Source organism: Pteropus vampyrus, unplaced genomic scaffold (genome assembly GCF_000151845.1).
Source record: "Pteropus vampyrus isolate Shadow unplaced genomic scaffold, Pvam_2.0 Scaffold462, whole genome shotgun sequence".
Taxonomy (NCBI): Eukaryota; Metazoa; Chordata; class Mammalia; order Chiroptera; family Pteropodidae; genus Pteropus; species Pteropus vampyrus.
The window spans coordinates 1,040,724-1,057,067 of record NW_011889243.1 but is presented as its reverse complement, the minus strand read 5'-3'; the positions used below and the strand labels follow the sequence as shown (position 1 = coordinate 1,057,067).

General features: G+C 55.0%; 1 protein-coding gene and 1 pseudogene across 3 annotated transcripts; one reads left to right on the top strand and one right to left on the bottom strand.

Annotated features, from left to right (window-relative positions):
- The first annotated feature begins 409 nt into the window (after window positions 1–409).
- On the top strand, window positions 410–2,489 carry LOC105306875 (annotated as a pseudogene).
- A 2,296-nt stretch (window positions 2,490–4,785) lies between these two features.
- CUNH15orf39 (chromosome unknown C15orf39 homolog) lies at window positions 4,786–14,341 on the bottom strand. Of its 3 annotated transcripts, none has more exons than XM_011382109.2 (3): window positions 14,161–14,341; window positions 7,871–10,561; window positions 4,786–6,126 (listed from the first exon to the last, which is right to left on the bottom strand). In XM_011382109.2, the coding sequence occupies exons 2-3, from the start codon at window positions 10,509–10,511 to the stop codon at window positions 5,762–5,764; spliced, it is 3,006 nt and encodes a 1,001-aa protein (XP_011380411.1). In that variant the 5' UTR covers window positions 10,512–10,561; window positions 14,161–14,341; the 3' UTR covers window positions 4,786–5,761. The 3 variants fall into 3 exon arrangements, with proteins under 3 accessions (XP_011380411.1, XP_023380174.1, XP_011380412.1); XM_023524406.1 differs by lacking the exon at window positions 14,161–14,341 and adding an exon at window positions 12,921–13,188; XM_011382110.2 differs by having other exon boundaries at window positions 5,990–6,126; window positions 7,819–10,561.
- Between the last annotated feature and the right edge of the window lie 2,003 nt (window positions 14,342–16,344).

Genomic DNA, 16,344 nt, shown 5'->3' with positions numbered 1-16,344 from the left:
TCCAGAGTCTCTGACCCACTCAGGGCAGATGGGAGCCCAGGCCTCACTGAGGACACTTCAGGAGGAAGGACCTAGGTCAGCAGATGAGAGACTGGCCAAAGGCCCAATCCCTCTGATAGGGAGGCTTGGGTCTGAGACGTTTGTAGGGTTTGAAGAGAAACATACTAGTCAAGGAAGTACCTGGAGTCCCGGGCTCTGAACTACAATTAGGGCTTGCCATGGCCCCACCACTCTGCTCTGAGAAGGAAGGAGTCTGTAGATGACTTTATCTGGTGGCAGGGACCCCCTGCAAAGCCTGGCAATCATAAAAGGGGCCTCTTGGTGGGTCCCAGCAGCTTGGGAGGTAAGAGGAGCAGCGGCTGCCAAACCGCCCAGCTTCGCAGAGGCTCTTGGTGCACCACGGCCCGCAGGCACCCAGTACAACCCCCGCTCTGCAGCCATGATGTCCACAAGGAAGGTCAGCTCTGCCAAGGAAGCAGCAAAGGAGGAGCCCAAGAGGAGGTTAGCGAGGTTGTCAGCTAAACCTGCTCCTGCAAAAGTGGAAAGGAAGCCAAAAAAGGCAGCAGGAAAGGATAAATCTGCAAACAAAAAAAGTGCAAACAAGAAGGAAAAGGGGCACAAAGGGAAAAACAGGCCGAAGCGGCTAACCAAGAAACCAAAGATTTACCCGCAGAAAATGGAGGAAGTAAAAACCAGGGGCATGCAGCCTCTGATGAGGCAAGAAAGAAGCCAAGTTTGATTGTCATACACCATGTCTTATCAGTGGTCTCTTTCTTCTTTTTTTCTTGTGCAATCCAGAGGAATACTTTTATCAACTATTTTGTAAATGCAAGTTTTTTAGTAGCTCTAGAAACATTTTTAAGAAAGGGAATTCTGCCGCATCCTATTTTTTAAAATGTAAATACTTTTTTATGAGGTGAAATCATTTGCTGGTTGTTTATTTTTTGGTGCAACCAGAGAATAGTGGGCTATTGAATATGGAAGGCTTTGATTATCTTGGGTGTCAGCTTAACATCCCATAGGTGAGGGTAGTTTTTATATAATCCAAAGCGTACTAAATGGCAGTTGGAGTCGGTCATGCATTTAATATGTCTTGAACGTTTTAAATTACTTCTATTCCCATGTTTTTGGTAGAATTGTTTCCTAAAGAAAACCACTCCTTGATCTTGGCTCTCCCTGTCAGAATTTCGTGCACTCTCTAACATCTTTGTTGGTAGTTTTCCTAGTAACTTTGTTAACGTGCTGTGAAAGATTGAAAATTTGATTATGTAGTGTATATGATATTAAAGTGTGAGTTAGTGAGACTTTGTATAACAGTATATCGACATTTGAAGATATTGGTACTTGATAGTCTATTGAGGAAAACTGACCTCCCAATTTTAACCTGAAAAGTCACTGGAATAACTGTTTAGAAAAAAATCACAACTACATGACTTTTTAGGTTTTTGTGCATATGTTAAGAATTGCATACAACTTGAAAAGTCTGCGTACTTATTCTCAAAACAACCGATAAATTCTCATTTATGAAAGCATTTTTTGAAGCACATAAATAAAAAGAAGGGCCTGTTGAGGTCCTTCCCAGGGGCTCAGGGGCTCAGTACCCCCTTCCCAGGAGCCCATCCCTTTCTCACTGCCCCAAAAGACATGGGGTCTGAGAGTTGGGTTCCTTTAAGACAGAGGAGCGCTGGAAGCACAGTGAGCAGACAGGGCTGAGGCTGGAACAGGGGTTGTAAGATGGAGTGGTTACCTCCACTGATGCAGGAGCCTCTGAGTGGGCAGTAGCGAGAATGCTCAGGGTTAGCGTCTCTACATAGTGGGGTATACTACAGACAGCAGTGTACCTGAGGAGCCCCCATCTGCCTGCCATCCCTGGTCCAGTCTAGGGACTCGTGTCCAGCCAGGGAGTAGACAGGAGGGACTCTGCCCCAGGGCCTGAAAAGTTGGGCTGGGGGATCCCCATCAGGAGTGGGGACTGGGTTAGCTGCTAGGGACATAGTCTGGAGAACACAGAGAACAGCCAGAAGGAGGGCCCAGTGCCCACTGGCTGGAGTGCGCCCATGGCTTTCCTCGCACACGTGCTTGCCTCAGCCTTCCTGAGCTGAGGCCGGGCCTCAGGGGAAGCAGTCTGCATGGGAGGGCCACACTGTGGGCTGGAGGCACCACTCCCTTCTCTACCAGGAGAACTAAGAGGCACATTCAGTCGGATCAGAGTTGGGCCCTGCTCCATTCCCCTGAGGGGATTAAGGAGGACCCAGCTCATGTATCCCAACCCCTCAGTGAGAACCCTAGGCAGGAAGCACCTGGAGGTTACTGAGGGGAGAAGGGTCATGATAATCACCCCTACACATAGCCCTGCTCTTCTCCCCCCAGAGCTGTCCCCTCTCTCACTTTTCAGGCTTAACTCTGACAGCAAAGCTAGCCAGTTTGGCCCCTCACTCAGCCAAGTGGGGCAGCTGGGAGACAGGGCCTCACTCAAGAGGGAGCCTTGAGTGCCATCCCCCTTTTGTTCACTCGGGGAAAGAGATGCACACATTGCCTACCAAGGCTCCCTGGAGCTGAGGGCAAGCCCAGCCAAGGCAGCTCTGGACAGTCGGGGTGCAGACATTTTAGTTCCCAGCCTCCTGGCCGGCCTAAAACCCTCAGGTTTGGCTCTGGATCTTGACACGGCTCCTGTCTTGATGTGACCATCAGCAACTGATCCATCAGCAAGTTCCTGGACCTTTGTTTCCCCATCTGTAACTTAGAGGGAATGGTCCATGTGGCTCAAAATGATTTCTGAATACCTGACTCAGAATCACCTCGGCAGTTCGATTAAAACATAGTCCTGGGCTCTGTCTAAGCCAGTTCTGGATGGAGCCCTGGAAATCATTTTCCAGGTGATTCAGTTTAAGTAGTCCTGCCCAGGTGCAGCCCAACCCAGAAGCCTTGGATGATCAGAGGGGAACTGTGGGCCAGAAGAGCCACCTGCAATCAAGGCCGAGTGGGCCCCCCTCATTCCCGAGAGGTGGAAGGCACCAGCACACTCAGCTCCGCCCACACACCTTCCTTGCCCTCAGCTCTCAGCCATCGACACTGTTCCCAAAGGATGGAAGAGGCTTTGTGAAAACTTGTGGTGGTGGGGGTGGCGGGGCGGGGGATAGCACGGCCTCCTTCAGGCAGGAATCCTGGGCAGTTCTGTTCCTGCCCCACCACCTCAGGCTTGGGCTCCTCTGGACACCACCATAGTCCCTCTCTTAGCAGAGCCCTTAGGGCAGGGTTAGGTCTCTCCCCTAAGAATGGGCTCCCAGGACAGGGTTGTCCTGTGGAGAGTGCCGCCTCCCCAGGTCAGGTCCAGCTCCATAGTCTAACCCAGCCTCTGCACCATTATGGTCCTCTAGGACGCAAATGGACAGATGGACTCAGGTGCTGAGCAGCCCCGCCTTTCTTGAGGCCTCAGACCCTGCCCTGTAACCATGCTAACCATTATAATACAAGATGTATGCCTGGCAGGGAGCAGGGGCACCATAGGGGTGCAAGGAAGTATGAGGGAGGAAGGAGGGAGGGAAGAAGAAAGGCAGGAAAAAAGACATAAAGAAAAAGAAAATAAAGGAAAGAAACAGCCAAATCCAGCAAGGACCCAGCAGTGAGGTGGGTGAGGCTGCCTTTGGCCGGAGATCCAGAGTGACGCCACCTATATCACAATCCTTTCTTTCTACACAAGCAGCCTCGAGTGATTCTAAGTCTCCACGCTAGTTTCCTGTGGACGACATAGACCACACGCCCTAGTCTCCAGGTTCCAGGAATGAACAAGTTGACACGCTTTTGCTGGATTTGGAGCCATGTCTTCCGGTTCCACCCTCCCGAGTTCCCTGTACCCGAGACACACAAGGGTAGTTCCCTTTCCCAAATGAACCTCTAGGCCTCTGCACATGCTGTTCAACTCACACCGTACCTTCACACCCGCCTTTACCTACTTCTTCCTACTGGTCAAGGCCCACTTCAGGCAGCAACTCTTCTGGGCCCCATGACACCTTCTCATTCCCAGGCTAGGAGAGCCCCCGCCTGAGCTTCCACAGCACCCTTCCTCCAGGTTGTCACTGTGGTGACCACGATGTGTTGGGGTTGCCTATCTCTTGGCCTGTCCAGTACTGGGGGTGGGAATACTACCACTCCAAACCCTGGCCTGGTACAAGGCCAGGCTCCAGCTGCCAGGAGTCACAATGTAGCTGTGGAAGGATGTGGAACTGGGCTCAGTGAAACCAGAGTTAAGGTCCCTGTCAGGCAGGTCTGACCAGCCCTCCTGGCCTGGCTCCTGGAATAGAGTAGAAATCATGTCCAAGAAGGTACCTCAACAGCTCTGAGAACAAACCTCTTCAGGAATAGAGCCCAGCCAAAGTGTCTGTGTGTGGCGGCAGGGGGTGGGGGGGGGGTGGCACTGTCCCTCAGCAGATAGACACCAGCATGGGAAGTAATGGACAGTTGGACAGTGCTGTTCTACCTAGACCTTGGTGGGCACATCAAGCGCTGGGGCCTGGTGACCAGCATTTCTTACTTGGCAGTGAGCTAGACTAGCAACCAGCAGGAACCAGAAGTCTCAGGAGGAAGCTTTCCTGAACAGGAAGTAGCTACCCAGTACACGTGATAAGGGCCCATGTGGCCAGAGCTAGCTAGGACAAGGTCGCTGAAGAGCCTTCTTAGCTGGGAGCTGGGATAGCTGCAGCCTTCCAGCAAAGGGCTGGGATCCTAGTGATGACATATTAAACCTACACCACCCACCCCCACCCTAACACACAGCCAGGCCACAGATCCAGAAACAACCCAAATGCTTTAATTTTTAATGGGCTGCCTCCAGGGCCCACAGCTTTATTATAAACCATAACTAGCCAAGGGCCCAGCTTCGCACTGCAAGGAGGTAACCCACAGCAGGCCTGGCTGATGGGACCCCAGCTTGGTGAGCTCCAAGGTCCTCAGTCCATATCTTCAGAGACTTTGGTCACTCAGTCTGTCCCTTCTAGTCCCTGTAGCTGCTTGGCTTCTAGGAAACACAAAACTTTCTTGGGATAATGCACCAAGTAGGGTTGGCAGCTCAGAGAAGTCACTGGTGTCAATTTAGGACAGGCCTTGGACCTTCCAGGGGTGACAGCAGCAGGCCTAGAAAAGGCTGCCAGCCCCATGCTGTATCCCTGCACCTCTGCGGGGCAGGCTCCCTTAGGGAGCTAGACTGGGATTCAAGGCCTAACCCCAAACACTGGGGCTATAGCCCCAGGCTTTTCTAGGGGATGACTTTAAAAGTATGGGAGTTATATAAACTGTACACTGTACCACTCCAAGATAATCAAGTTCTGTGACATAAAGACTTTCTGGAGGAAGGTTCCACCTGGGATCTGGGCCCCTGTCCTGGGGAGGGAGTAGAGAGCAAACCATAATGGGTGTGTGTCAGGCATCATCCCCACAACAACCCTGTGAGGTAGGCTGCGTTGTCCTGTTTTACAAATGGGGAACTGAGGGCTCAAGAGAGGAAGTGACTTGCCTGGTTACACAGCAAGGAACACAGGAGCCAGGATCCAAGCCCAGGCTGGTTGGGCTCCAAAGCCTCTTCTCTAAGGAAGAAATAGGAAGTAGTCCTATCTAATAAAGGCCCTGGGGAAGGAGGATAGGGTGAGAGCTGGAAGAACTCCAAGGGCATGCCCACTCCTGGCCCTGGGCAGCTGGGCCAGTGGAAGCGGGGGTAGAAAGAGTGATTCATAGGCAGTGGCTGTCCAAACAGCACCAGTCATCAGCACTACAGGTGATGGCTCTGGCCACCCAACAGTTGTGGGCGGGGCGCAGGCTGGGCTGGTCCTGAGGCCTTGTGGCCCCAAGTGGGCAGTGCCAGGCCATTGAGCCACGCAGTTTCCAGCAGGCTGCGAAAGCGGGCCCTCAGCATTGGGCTGGGTGGGCTGGTGCTGGCAGCAGGGACAGGCGAGGCACTGCAGGACCCTCCCGTAGCCGTTGCCTCTGTTTTCTCTGGGTGAGGGGTTGGTGGCTTCTTCCCAGACTTCTTGGCCTTGGGGACAGGTGACTTCTGAGCCAAGGCTAGGCTCTCCGGCTTATCTCTGTCCATGATGGGTTCTGAGGACACAGATCTAGCCTCGGTGTCAAAGTCACCTGGAAAATGAATACACAGTCAGTCTATAGATCCCGACACCCTCAGATCCTATCTTCTGGCCTCCAAAGCCATCTAGACCAGTGGTTATGCTATGTTTCAGGCCAGGATGGCCCCAAAAGGGTCATAGAAATCACAACTCTTCTTCCTTACATGTGCCCAAAGGCCAGACCATTAACCAAGAGGGTGTGCTTCTCCCCAGGTGGTGACAGAGCTCTTATCTGATGCGGGCTACTCAGAAGCTGTTTGGGTACAAGCACAAGAGGAAAGTGGCCCAAGAGGCCAGGAACCATTGCCTTAGTACAAAGGACTGCTGTACAGGTGGGGAAAATAAGGCATGGAGAGGGGGCTGTGCCATACAAACTGCCATCATCTTTCCGCCACCCACCCCCAGAGCCGGAGCTGGAGCCAGAGCCCAGGCAAGGACAGCCCTGAAAGTGATGCCCAGAGGTGGGTGGAGGGAGCAGTGGAAAGGATGGCAGGGATCTCATGACCAAATGCTGCCTATGGAAGAGAGGCTGCCAGGGGAGTATTGTCTAAGAATACCACCCCGCCAAAGATATGGGGAAGGACCCAGAGGTCGGAAAGAGAGGAAGCTGAGCCCGTCATTTTCTCGCCAGGCCCTAGGCTTGCAGGTCCCAAGCTCCATACCTGCCCTCATTGCCTCAGACCCCTTTCTCCACTTGACCTGGTGCCTGGACCAGGTAAGAGACCAGGGCAAGGCTGCCAGGATGGGGAGGACACAAGGAACAGTTCTATAGAGACAGTCTAGATAGAGGCTTGGTGGTGGGTAAGGCAGGGAAGCAGAGAGAAAGAGACAGAGGAGGCCATGATGCCAGAGCTCCTGATGCAGGGGAGGCAGCAAGGGAGAACAATGGGTACCATCATCACCAAAGTCCTGGCAGAAGAAGTGAGATGGTACACACCATGCAACACTGCAGCAGTTCCCAGGCTGAGCTACCTGAACTGATCAGATGATGCTCCAGGACATACACAGAGCAGGCTGGAGAACAATCATTTAGTTGGGAAAAGCGAACCACAAAATGAAGCCTTGACTTATTGGAAAACTTCCACGAATGCAAATACCTAGGAGGATTGAAGACTGCACATTCAGAAGGCAACGGTGTTGGGAGGGAGGGAGGGAAGACCCCTGTCAGGTTTCAGGAATGAGGCGCTGGGGAAGTGGAGGTTTCAGTTCACGGAGGTGGGAAATGAGCTTAGGGGAAAGCTCAGGAGTGTGGTTTGGGAGGAGTTAAGGGTTACAGGCACCAGGCGCAGAAGTTTAGCATGTAGTCGGTTATTTGAGGCTAGAGCTCAGAAGAGGGGAAGCTGGGTGGGACACAGACACAGTGGGGAAATGACCTCAGACAGAAAACAGGGCCTGGGCAGAGCCCCAGAGCTTAGAGAAGCTTCCCACAAACACAAAGAAGGTACAGTAGAGGAGAGGGACAGATCTAGGAGGGCATAGTGCCACGATGGACAAGAGAGTATTTCCATGCAGAGTAGATAGGATGTTCAGAGGCTTACAGAGGAGGCTATGGAGGCTCTCACTGATGCTAAAGGTGAAGAAGGTTAGAGCTCACCCAGGAAGTCCAGCCCTCTCCCCTGGCCCGAGTTCTAGGGCCTCCCTGCCCTTTCCAGAGGCCCAGGAATCCCTCAGCCCCTGGCTGTGAGCACTCACACATTCCACACACCTGTCACCCGTTCACACAGCTCCGGTGGCAACTGGGGCTGTCCCATGCTCACCCAGCTGGCGGCGTATGCAGTCATGCCACTGCAGGCCCAGCAGGTCAGGATAGATGTCAGGCAGCTGGCGCAGCGCCAGCAACTTCAGCATGCGTGAGGTGCAGCCACGCAGGGCTCGTTCCCGCAGCGCCCGCTCCTCCGATAGCGTGGTGGGCCGAAGCTCCACACGATGCTCCTGCAGCACATGGTCCACAGAAGCAGGTGGCAGCCTTGGGAAGAGCCGCTCTTTCACCAGGTGGATGGGCACGAAGATGGCCCCAGCCCGCACCACGTGGGGGAAGGGGCACTGCTGAGTGCACACGAAGCGCTGCAACTGGGACAGCAGCTTGCCCAGCAGCCCTTGAACACCCTGGCAGTCCTGCCACGCTGCTTGGCCCCAAGGCCCAGCCATCTCAAGCCATTCTCGCAGCTTCTCAGGTGGGGAGTGGGCCACTGAGCCTGAGATGGCATCACACAGGGACTCATGCAGTCCTGCAAAGTGTTGCTCTGGGGAGTCTGCTGTGACAGGGGTAGAAACTGGAGTTGGAGCCCGGGCCGGAGCAGGCGATGGAGTGGGAGTAGGGGCTGGGGTGGCCACAGCTACAGCTGGAGGACTGGGTAGTGCCAAGTCAAAGCAGGCCATGGGCAATGGCTGGGTAAGAATCTGCAGTCCAATGGGCACAGATGTAGGGGTGGGTGCAGGCTGGGCAGAGGCAGGGGCTGAGGTGGGCACAGATGGGACCGCAGCTGCAGGCAAGGGTGCTGGCCGGAGAATCTTGAATTTTCGGAACATAAAGGCCACAGAGCTGTGGAAGTTGGTCTTTGGGGAGTCCTCTGTGGTCACTGGCTCCCCAGAGACTGTGCTCCCCACTCCTGGCACATCCACAGCTGCAGGGGGCTTGGTGTGCACTGCAGGACTAGGCACCTTGATAGGAGCCTCTGCCACAGGCTTTTTCACACTCAAGTCCAGTGCTACCTCCTCCCTAAGTGAGCAGTGCACCCTCGAAGAGGCCTCCTGAGCAGGCAGGGTCCCCCTGGAGTCTTGATCATAGCTGTCCTTGGGGGCAGGGGCTGTGACTGGATCAAGCTCAGCTGTGGCCTCAGGCGCCTGCACATCCAGATAGTCACGGTAGGGGGCCAGGCTGAAGACATTGTCGATGATGGGCATGGGTGGAGAGCCAGGTGGCAGCATGCTCTCATTCTGTGGAAGAGACCGGCGCTCCCGGGCACAGGGTGGAAGTGCTGGTGGGGTACGGGGAACTGGACTGTCTCCTATAACAATGGGTGCTCCGGGGTGCTCACTGAGCTGGGGCTGGAGATGCTCTTTCCTGCAGCTGGGCAGCCACATCGTCTCCTCGGCTCCCTGAACCGGCTTCTCTGCAGCCCTCACAGGCTCTGGGCATGGCTGGCTGGCAGATGAAGGCTGGCATGCCCGCTGATAGGCACTGAGCTGTGGCATAGCCTGCACACTGTTCTGAGAAGGAGGTGTTCCTCTGAGACCTGGGGATGCTCCACAGAGAGAGGGGTCATCCTGAGCATAAGGAAAGCCCAGTGTTTGGGGGGCAAAGTCCAGTGGGCACCGTGGAGCAATAGGTGGCTCCAGCTTAAGGCCTGGTGAGGGTGCTGGGAGTGGGGCAGAGGGGTAGGAATAAGTGTCCAGCCCCACTGGGGGCATACAGGGTGTCTGGGCTGCCTGCTGCCTCAGATAGGGGCTGTTCAGCCCAACAGCTGGGTACCCAACCCCCTTGTGGACTCCCAGAGGCTGCAGCGGGGGCACAGAGCTATAGTTGCTCTGCTTCTCTGGGTGGCGACAGGCTGGAGGGCAAGACAGGGCCTGTGGAGGGTGGGGCAGTGGATAGTGGGAGGGTACTGTATCCTGGTAGGCTGGCCCCAGAGGCTGGGCCAGCTGGGTCCAAGGACTGGGGGATCCCTCTGACAATGCCTGCTTGGAGTCCCCAGAGTAAGGACCGACATACTTAGAAGCCAGAAAGCCCGTGCTGCGGATGGTCCGATACTTGTCCAGGAATGCCTGGCATGGGGAAAAGCTCCCTGAGGAGTCTCTGCCAGATCCCCCAGTTGGCACCCCATGCAAGAAGGTGCCATCCAGGGACTGGCCCTTGCCAGAAGCCAGGGTCAGAGAACAAGGTGGGTCAGCTGGGGGTATTAGGGACCCAGTCACCAGTGTCCAGTCAACATCCAGCGACCTCTTCGCTGCCCCGTCCCCCAGACAAGTTGAGAGCCCATAACACAGAGGGCTGCGATAGACAGGTTTGGGTGCAGCCAGCGGTGGGCCTGGGTAAGAATGAGCCTGGGGACTGAAGGGCAGGAGTTCAACAGGACCAGAGTCCTGCACCTTCTCTGAGCTTTCTGCTGGTGGGCGGTAGAGCAGGCAGCTGGTCAACAGGTTGTCTGCCTGAAGTGGGGGTCTTGCCACGCTGGTAGGATACAAGGGTGGGTACGGAGTCCAGGATGCCAACCGCTCAGACCCTGCTTTGGGAGCACCCCCCATGGGGCAGGAGAAGTAGGCACCCTTGTAGTTGCAGAGATCTTGGTTACCAGCAGAAGGAGGCAAGCTATGCCTGGGTCTGGAGTCGGTCTCTAGGCGGGGCAGCTTGCCATACATCACAGGCTCCAGGGTGCCCAGTGGCCGCTTCTCCGACATCACTGAGAAGGCTTCAAGCCCTCCAGGGCCCCAGCTACTCAACTGCTGACCTGGGAGACAGAAGGAGAGAGGCATGGGCTGTCAGAAGAACAGGCTATAGGCAAGCAATAGAGGGCTGCTGCTCTCACTGGCTCATTGCCATGCCTAATAACTTGGCACTTAGCTCAATAAAGACTGTATGAATCAATGTATGCATGACCCATATAATGCAGAGGTTTCCAACTTAATTTAAGCTGCAGAACCCTTTGTTAATAAATTCTTGTACAGCAGCCCTACATATACTTCCCCAACCTCAACTCCAGGAGCCCCTCTGTTCCGCTTTCCTCCACATGGGACAAGAGGCAGACTTCCTAGCTCCCACAACAAGCTCTTATTCCAAGATGCCATAGCTATCTCTAGATGCCCACTGCAGACAAGATGTGGAATTGGGCCGTGTCTACAAATTCAGATTTCCTGTGACATTCTTTAGATCTGTTTCAAAAGAGGGCTATATGTGCAAAGTGGCCCCCAAATACTGAGGGAGCCAAGAGACCAGAGAACAAGACAAGCCCAGCTTGTTGGTTAATGAGTTTAAATAGGGAACTTAAGTATAGAAACGCAGTCCTGGGCAGCAGTAAGACAAAATGAATCCTGGCACCTTCCACTCCCAGACCATGTGCTTATCTGCTAAGCAGTGAGAATGTGTAGATGATCAAAGGGATCAGGTGCCAGGAGGCTCTGGTGCCAGAGCAGGTTAAGAAATAGATAACATCAAGGGCGACTCATGCTGAAGAGAGAGCTAATGGGAATCCTGTGATCAGCCCAGAGCTCTGTGCACATATTCCAAAGCTCACCCCGGGGAAGGGGAGGGGGGTCAAGGGTCTGGGTTCACTCAGATGTCACGATGGTAGATTAGCTTTAAGATGGAGTCACTACGTTCCACACAAGAACTGACCGGCCAATCTTATAAAAAAATGGCAGAAACCAGGCCTGGAACCCAGGTGTCTAGGCCCAGAGTGACACAGACACTGGGCTTGGTTCCAGAGGGTGGTCCCCCTGGAGAGGTGGCCAGGTGCATCACCTTGTACAAGCCACACCCCTCCAACCCTAGCCCCAACCCCAGCAGGAGAGCCAAGGCTTTCCTGTAGATGGTGCTGTGGCACCAGCAGGAAGGTGCCAAAATTACAGGGGAGGAGAACCTGTCATCCCAGTCCCTAAACTGCAGTGGGCTGTTCCAAAGCACATGGAGCGGCACAGCACCAGGACAAGCAGGTGGGGAGGTGGGAGGATGTGAATGTCCAGGGAGGGAGCCTCCAGGGCCCACAGTGCTAGGTGGCAACTACCTGCCTTGTACTGATGTTAAAACTGAGTGCCAGAGAAAGGCTAAGGCCCTGAGGCAAAGCCAAGAAAGGACTGGGACCTAGGCCCAGAGAGGTGGAGTGTGGGTTTTCTCAAGGCACCCAATGACCTATGAAGGGTCATGAGGCTAGTCAGCTAGGGCAACACTTACCTGCCTCTACCATCCCCCAGTGCCCTGTTCCCTGAAACCCTCAGGTGGCTTAGAAAGGGTGAATCAGCTCAATCTTGCTATGATTAACCCATGGGCCAAGTGTCACAGGTTTCCACCACTAACAGGCCAAGACCAGCCCCCTCTTCCAGTTCTCTCCAATGACAGCCACAGGCTCAGAGTTAGACTAGCACATCTGTGGATCAGGAAAAGACAAAGGTGATATGGAGGCCAATGCCCATTCTCATCTCAGCCTAACTGCACAAAAGAAGCTAGGTGAGACTCTCAGAAAGCTGGCTCATCTCCTGACCAGAAACTGACACTGCAGACCTGCCTAGAGAAGGGATGCTCCAGAGAGGACAGGAGGGGATATCAGGACCACAGAACCAACAGCAGTGCCCTGTGACAGGGACCTGTATCCTAGGGGGATGCAGCTTTGCAAGAAGGGATTGTATGGTTGTGGGTGCTGAGCACCCCTCCAAGAGCTCTGGAATAATTAAATACTGGCTCTGGTCTTACCACCCCCATCTGTTTCTTGGGGCCTTCTCCATACCCGCTCCCAGTAACAGGAGTCCTTCTCTCTTGGGCTCTGCCCATTGTGTGCCCTTTGCCCTAGAGACTTCCTAAGACACCCACTCCCCCCGCCCCCAGGACCCAGCCAAAAGAGGTAAGGCCACTTGGGACCTTAAGAAGTCTTTAGGAGATGGGCGCTCCAGGGAGCTATCAGAGGACTATGAGGATATGGGGGTGACCTTACCTCCTACCAGTAGGAGGAGAGTCCAGTATACACTCCCTCAAGTGAGGCCCCTTTCCACTCAAGACAGCAGCCAAAAGTAGGTTCCTTTTTCCCGGACACACACCCACTGAAGAGACAAGCAATTGCTTGGAGAAGGGTGGGACCCCGGGGAGCAGGATCACCTCACCTTTTGAGCCATCGTGCTGTTTGCTGGCTGAGCTTGGAGCTGGGCTGGGAGGACCAACCTCAGCCAGGGCCCAGGGCAGGATCCAGAAGAGCCCACCACCGCTGTGCCATCCTGTCCCTAAGCAGCAGGGGAAGCAAACAGCTCCGTGGCCCAATTCCCTCTTCCACCTCTAGGGGGTCGCCAGATGGACGTTAGGAAAGACCAGGAAGAGAGTGATCCTGTCCAGCTGTGGCCAGCGTCTGGCCTCTCTCAGAGCACTGAATCGCTCCCCCGCCTCCCCAACCCCACCCCGTGGACTCACACTTCCCCCATCTGAGGTTCTGGGCCCTGCTATCGCTACAACCGAACCTGGGCAGCCCACGCTACAGTGGAGGGAAAAGGGTCGTGTAACTGGTGTCTACCCGCTTTCCTCTACTTGCCCCGCCTATAACTCTGGTGCCTGGGGCCCTCAGCCGATCTGGCTTTGGGGCTTCCGGGTGTCCCCACGCCCTGTCCGGCGGTACTAGGGCGCACGTGCACCCCAGCAGGTTGATATAAGGCCGCCGCCACGCATACAAACCCGTGCCTGCAAGTATGTACATGGCCCACATCTGCACACATGCCCCTCCAGAACTGCGTTCTCCCCTCGCTCGGGCCCCGGCACACGTGTGCACGCAGGCAGGCCCGCGCACAGAGGCCCACCGACCGACACCCTAAGATTGGCGGGAGACCTGGAGCAGGGGGGCGGCCCAGCCGCAGAATCCGGGCAGCCACCGCCTCGGGGCGATCCCGCCAGCCTGGGCTGCAGCCAGAGGGTGAGTCAAGCCGTAGCGAGGAAACCGCAGGGCCGTCCCATCTCAGCAGGGCGCGTCCAGGGCCCCGCGGCGCCTCAGCGCCCGCCACCCCCTAGCTCTACCCGGGCAGTCCACGTGAGCTGGACCTCGCGTGAGGCCCAAGGGGTCGGCCCGCGCTCCTTCTCACCAGCCCTGCACCGGGGCCCCGCCGGAGCTCCAGAGCCCTACTGACCCTGGGAACCTCGAAGTCCGGGGAGAGTCGGAGCAGCGGCGCGACCACGACCCCGACCCCGCAGCGGGTCAGCCCGGGGCTGGCGGCAGCCAGGAGCCGCACTGCCTTGGCCCAGGCCCGGCGCGCTCCATCCCCGGGCCAGCCGGTAGGGGCGCCCTGGGACAGCGCCGCTCGACCCTTCCCCACGCGCCTCCCTCAAACTCGGCCCAAGTTTCTGCGCCCGCAGAGCTCCTACCTGCAGGTCGCCAGGCTGCCCGCTGCTGCCGCCCGGGGCCGCGGACGCATCCTCCAGCGCCGCTGAGGCCGTGGATCCTTGTCTGGCCAGGCCCTAGGCGGGAAGTCGCAGTGAGTTCCAAGCCCAGAGTCACTCTCCTCGCTGCCGTTCGCGCCGCCGCCGGGCGCCGTCTGCGGTCCGGGGCTGGGCGGGCTGGGGGCGGAGCGGGGGCGGGGCGGCCGGCGCGGTTGGGGCAGAGCCCGGCCGTGCCTCTGGGAGCCTGCGCTCCCCTGGGCCCCGGTGCAGAGGGCCTGTGTGGGCCTGGCCTCCCGGGACCTGGCCGCAGGCGCTGTGCACTGTGTGTACCCACTGCACTCCACAAACCAGTGCGGATCACGCCAATCACACGCCTTCAGCCCCTTCGTTAGATCCTTCATTCATTGCCACTTTCTAGCTACGTGGCCTTGTGCATGCCACTTGACCTTGCTGAACTTCAGTTTCCTTGTTTTAGTAAAACTAGAATTGTATCATAGTGGTGGTGTTGTAAGGCTTAGAAGAGATTGCATTAAAATGTCTGGCACGCAGTAGGTGCATTGGCCTGTACTAGTGGCATTAGGAGTGTGGAGAGGAGCCCCTTAGTCTGTTCCCTCCCTTATCTCCGTGCAGCCAGTGAAGACAAATTCTAGACAAATGTATCTCAACTCCTGTTAGGGCACTGTTGTGGAAAAAATATCCTAAAAGCTCCAAAACCCAGTTCAACAAAAAAACCAAGCAGTAACTCGAAGAGAAGAATTCAAATTTACTAGCGCGGTCGCACTCGAGCTAGTGCTCTGAAGATCTGGGCAGTGGGTGCAGTTGAAATACTGCTTATATACCAGAATTTTCACCCAAGCTAATTGGTCAGTTAGAACTCAAACCTTTACAAATGACGGGAGGTTGCTAAGGAGGCTACAAGTAGTAACATTGGTAAGGCCGGGAGTTGTCAGGGGTTGCGAACAAATACAAATTGTTACAGAAAGCCAGAGGCTGCTAGGGTACAGTTACATTCGTGGAGCAAAGGCACAAACAGTTACATTTGCAAGTCGAGCAAAGTGCAAGGGAGCTTTTGCAGGAGCCCTTGCTTGCAGTAAGCTTATTTGCAGAAAGCAAGCATATTTACAGAAGCAGAAGGCTGATTAGTTTTTAATGAAATTCCCCCGATTTCTCTTCAGCACCACACCTGTCTGAAGAAGGGGTGAATTCTTCATCCCTGTGGTGATCCAGGAATGAGGGTGCTGGGGGTTTTTGCTAAGTAGCCTCATTGGGTACCTCTGAATCTTTTTGGCAAATTTCCCTCAATAAGACAGGCCTGAGCACATGTAACCTGGGAGGCAGAATGGGGTGGCATCCCCAGCCAGCAATGGTATTGTTGCGGAAAAAGCTCCAAAATCAGACTAGCGAAAAACCAAGCAGTAGTAACTCAGAGAGAAGGAGAACTCAGGTTTATTACGTACAGTCCCAGGGGAGCTAAAGCTCTGAAGGTCTGAGCCAAGAGCACAGTTGCAACATTCCTTATATACAGGCTTTCTATGCAAGCTGATTGGTTAATTTGAACTCAGCCATTACAAACAGCAGGAGTTGCTATGGTTGCAAGTAATAACATTGGTAGAGCAGCAGGAGTTGTTATGGGTTACCGATGGTTACAAATTGTTACAGGAAGGGGGGCTGGTAAGGTACAAAGTGCTACAAGAGGCAGGAGCTGCTGGGGGCATAAGCGGTTACATTTGTTACTTAGACAGGTCTAGCAAAGTGCAAGTGAGCTCTGCAAGTGAGCTCTTGCATGCGGCAAGCATATTTACAGAAGCAGAACAAATGGCTGATTAGTTCTTAATGAAAATTCCTCAAATTTCCTTTTCAGTATGTTGAGAAGAAAGGGGCTGGTGGGGTGGAAGAGCTATCCCCATTTGCCCTCTCTGGGCCACCTGATTTGGGATAAGCCCTTTGACGCTGCTACCTTCTCTGAAGAAACCTGGGCCCGCACAGTTCCTGGGCTTTCCAAGAACTGGGGACAGGTGGACATGCCAAAGGTTAGAGCAAGTTCATGGGGCAAAACCATCCAGGCACCTGCTCAGATCCCAAAGGTCAGAGCTTCCTGAGTCAGAAGGCAGCACAGGCATGAGGCCTCAGGTTCCAAGAGTCCAGAAGCAGCTGGAGCAGCTGGAACTG

Bases quoted from the DNA above. Each gene is read 5' to 3' on its own strand.
- CUNH15orf39 (XM_011382109.2), bottom strand. From the start codon at position 10,511: ATGTCGGAGAAGCGGCCACTGGGCACCCTGGAGCCTGTGATGTATGGC. The intron at 6,127-7,870 runs GTGAGCATGGGA...TTCATTTTCCAG, and splicing joins CTGCATACGCCGCCAGCTGG to GTGACTTTGACACCGAGGCT.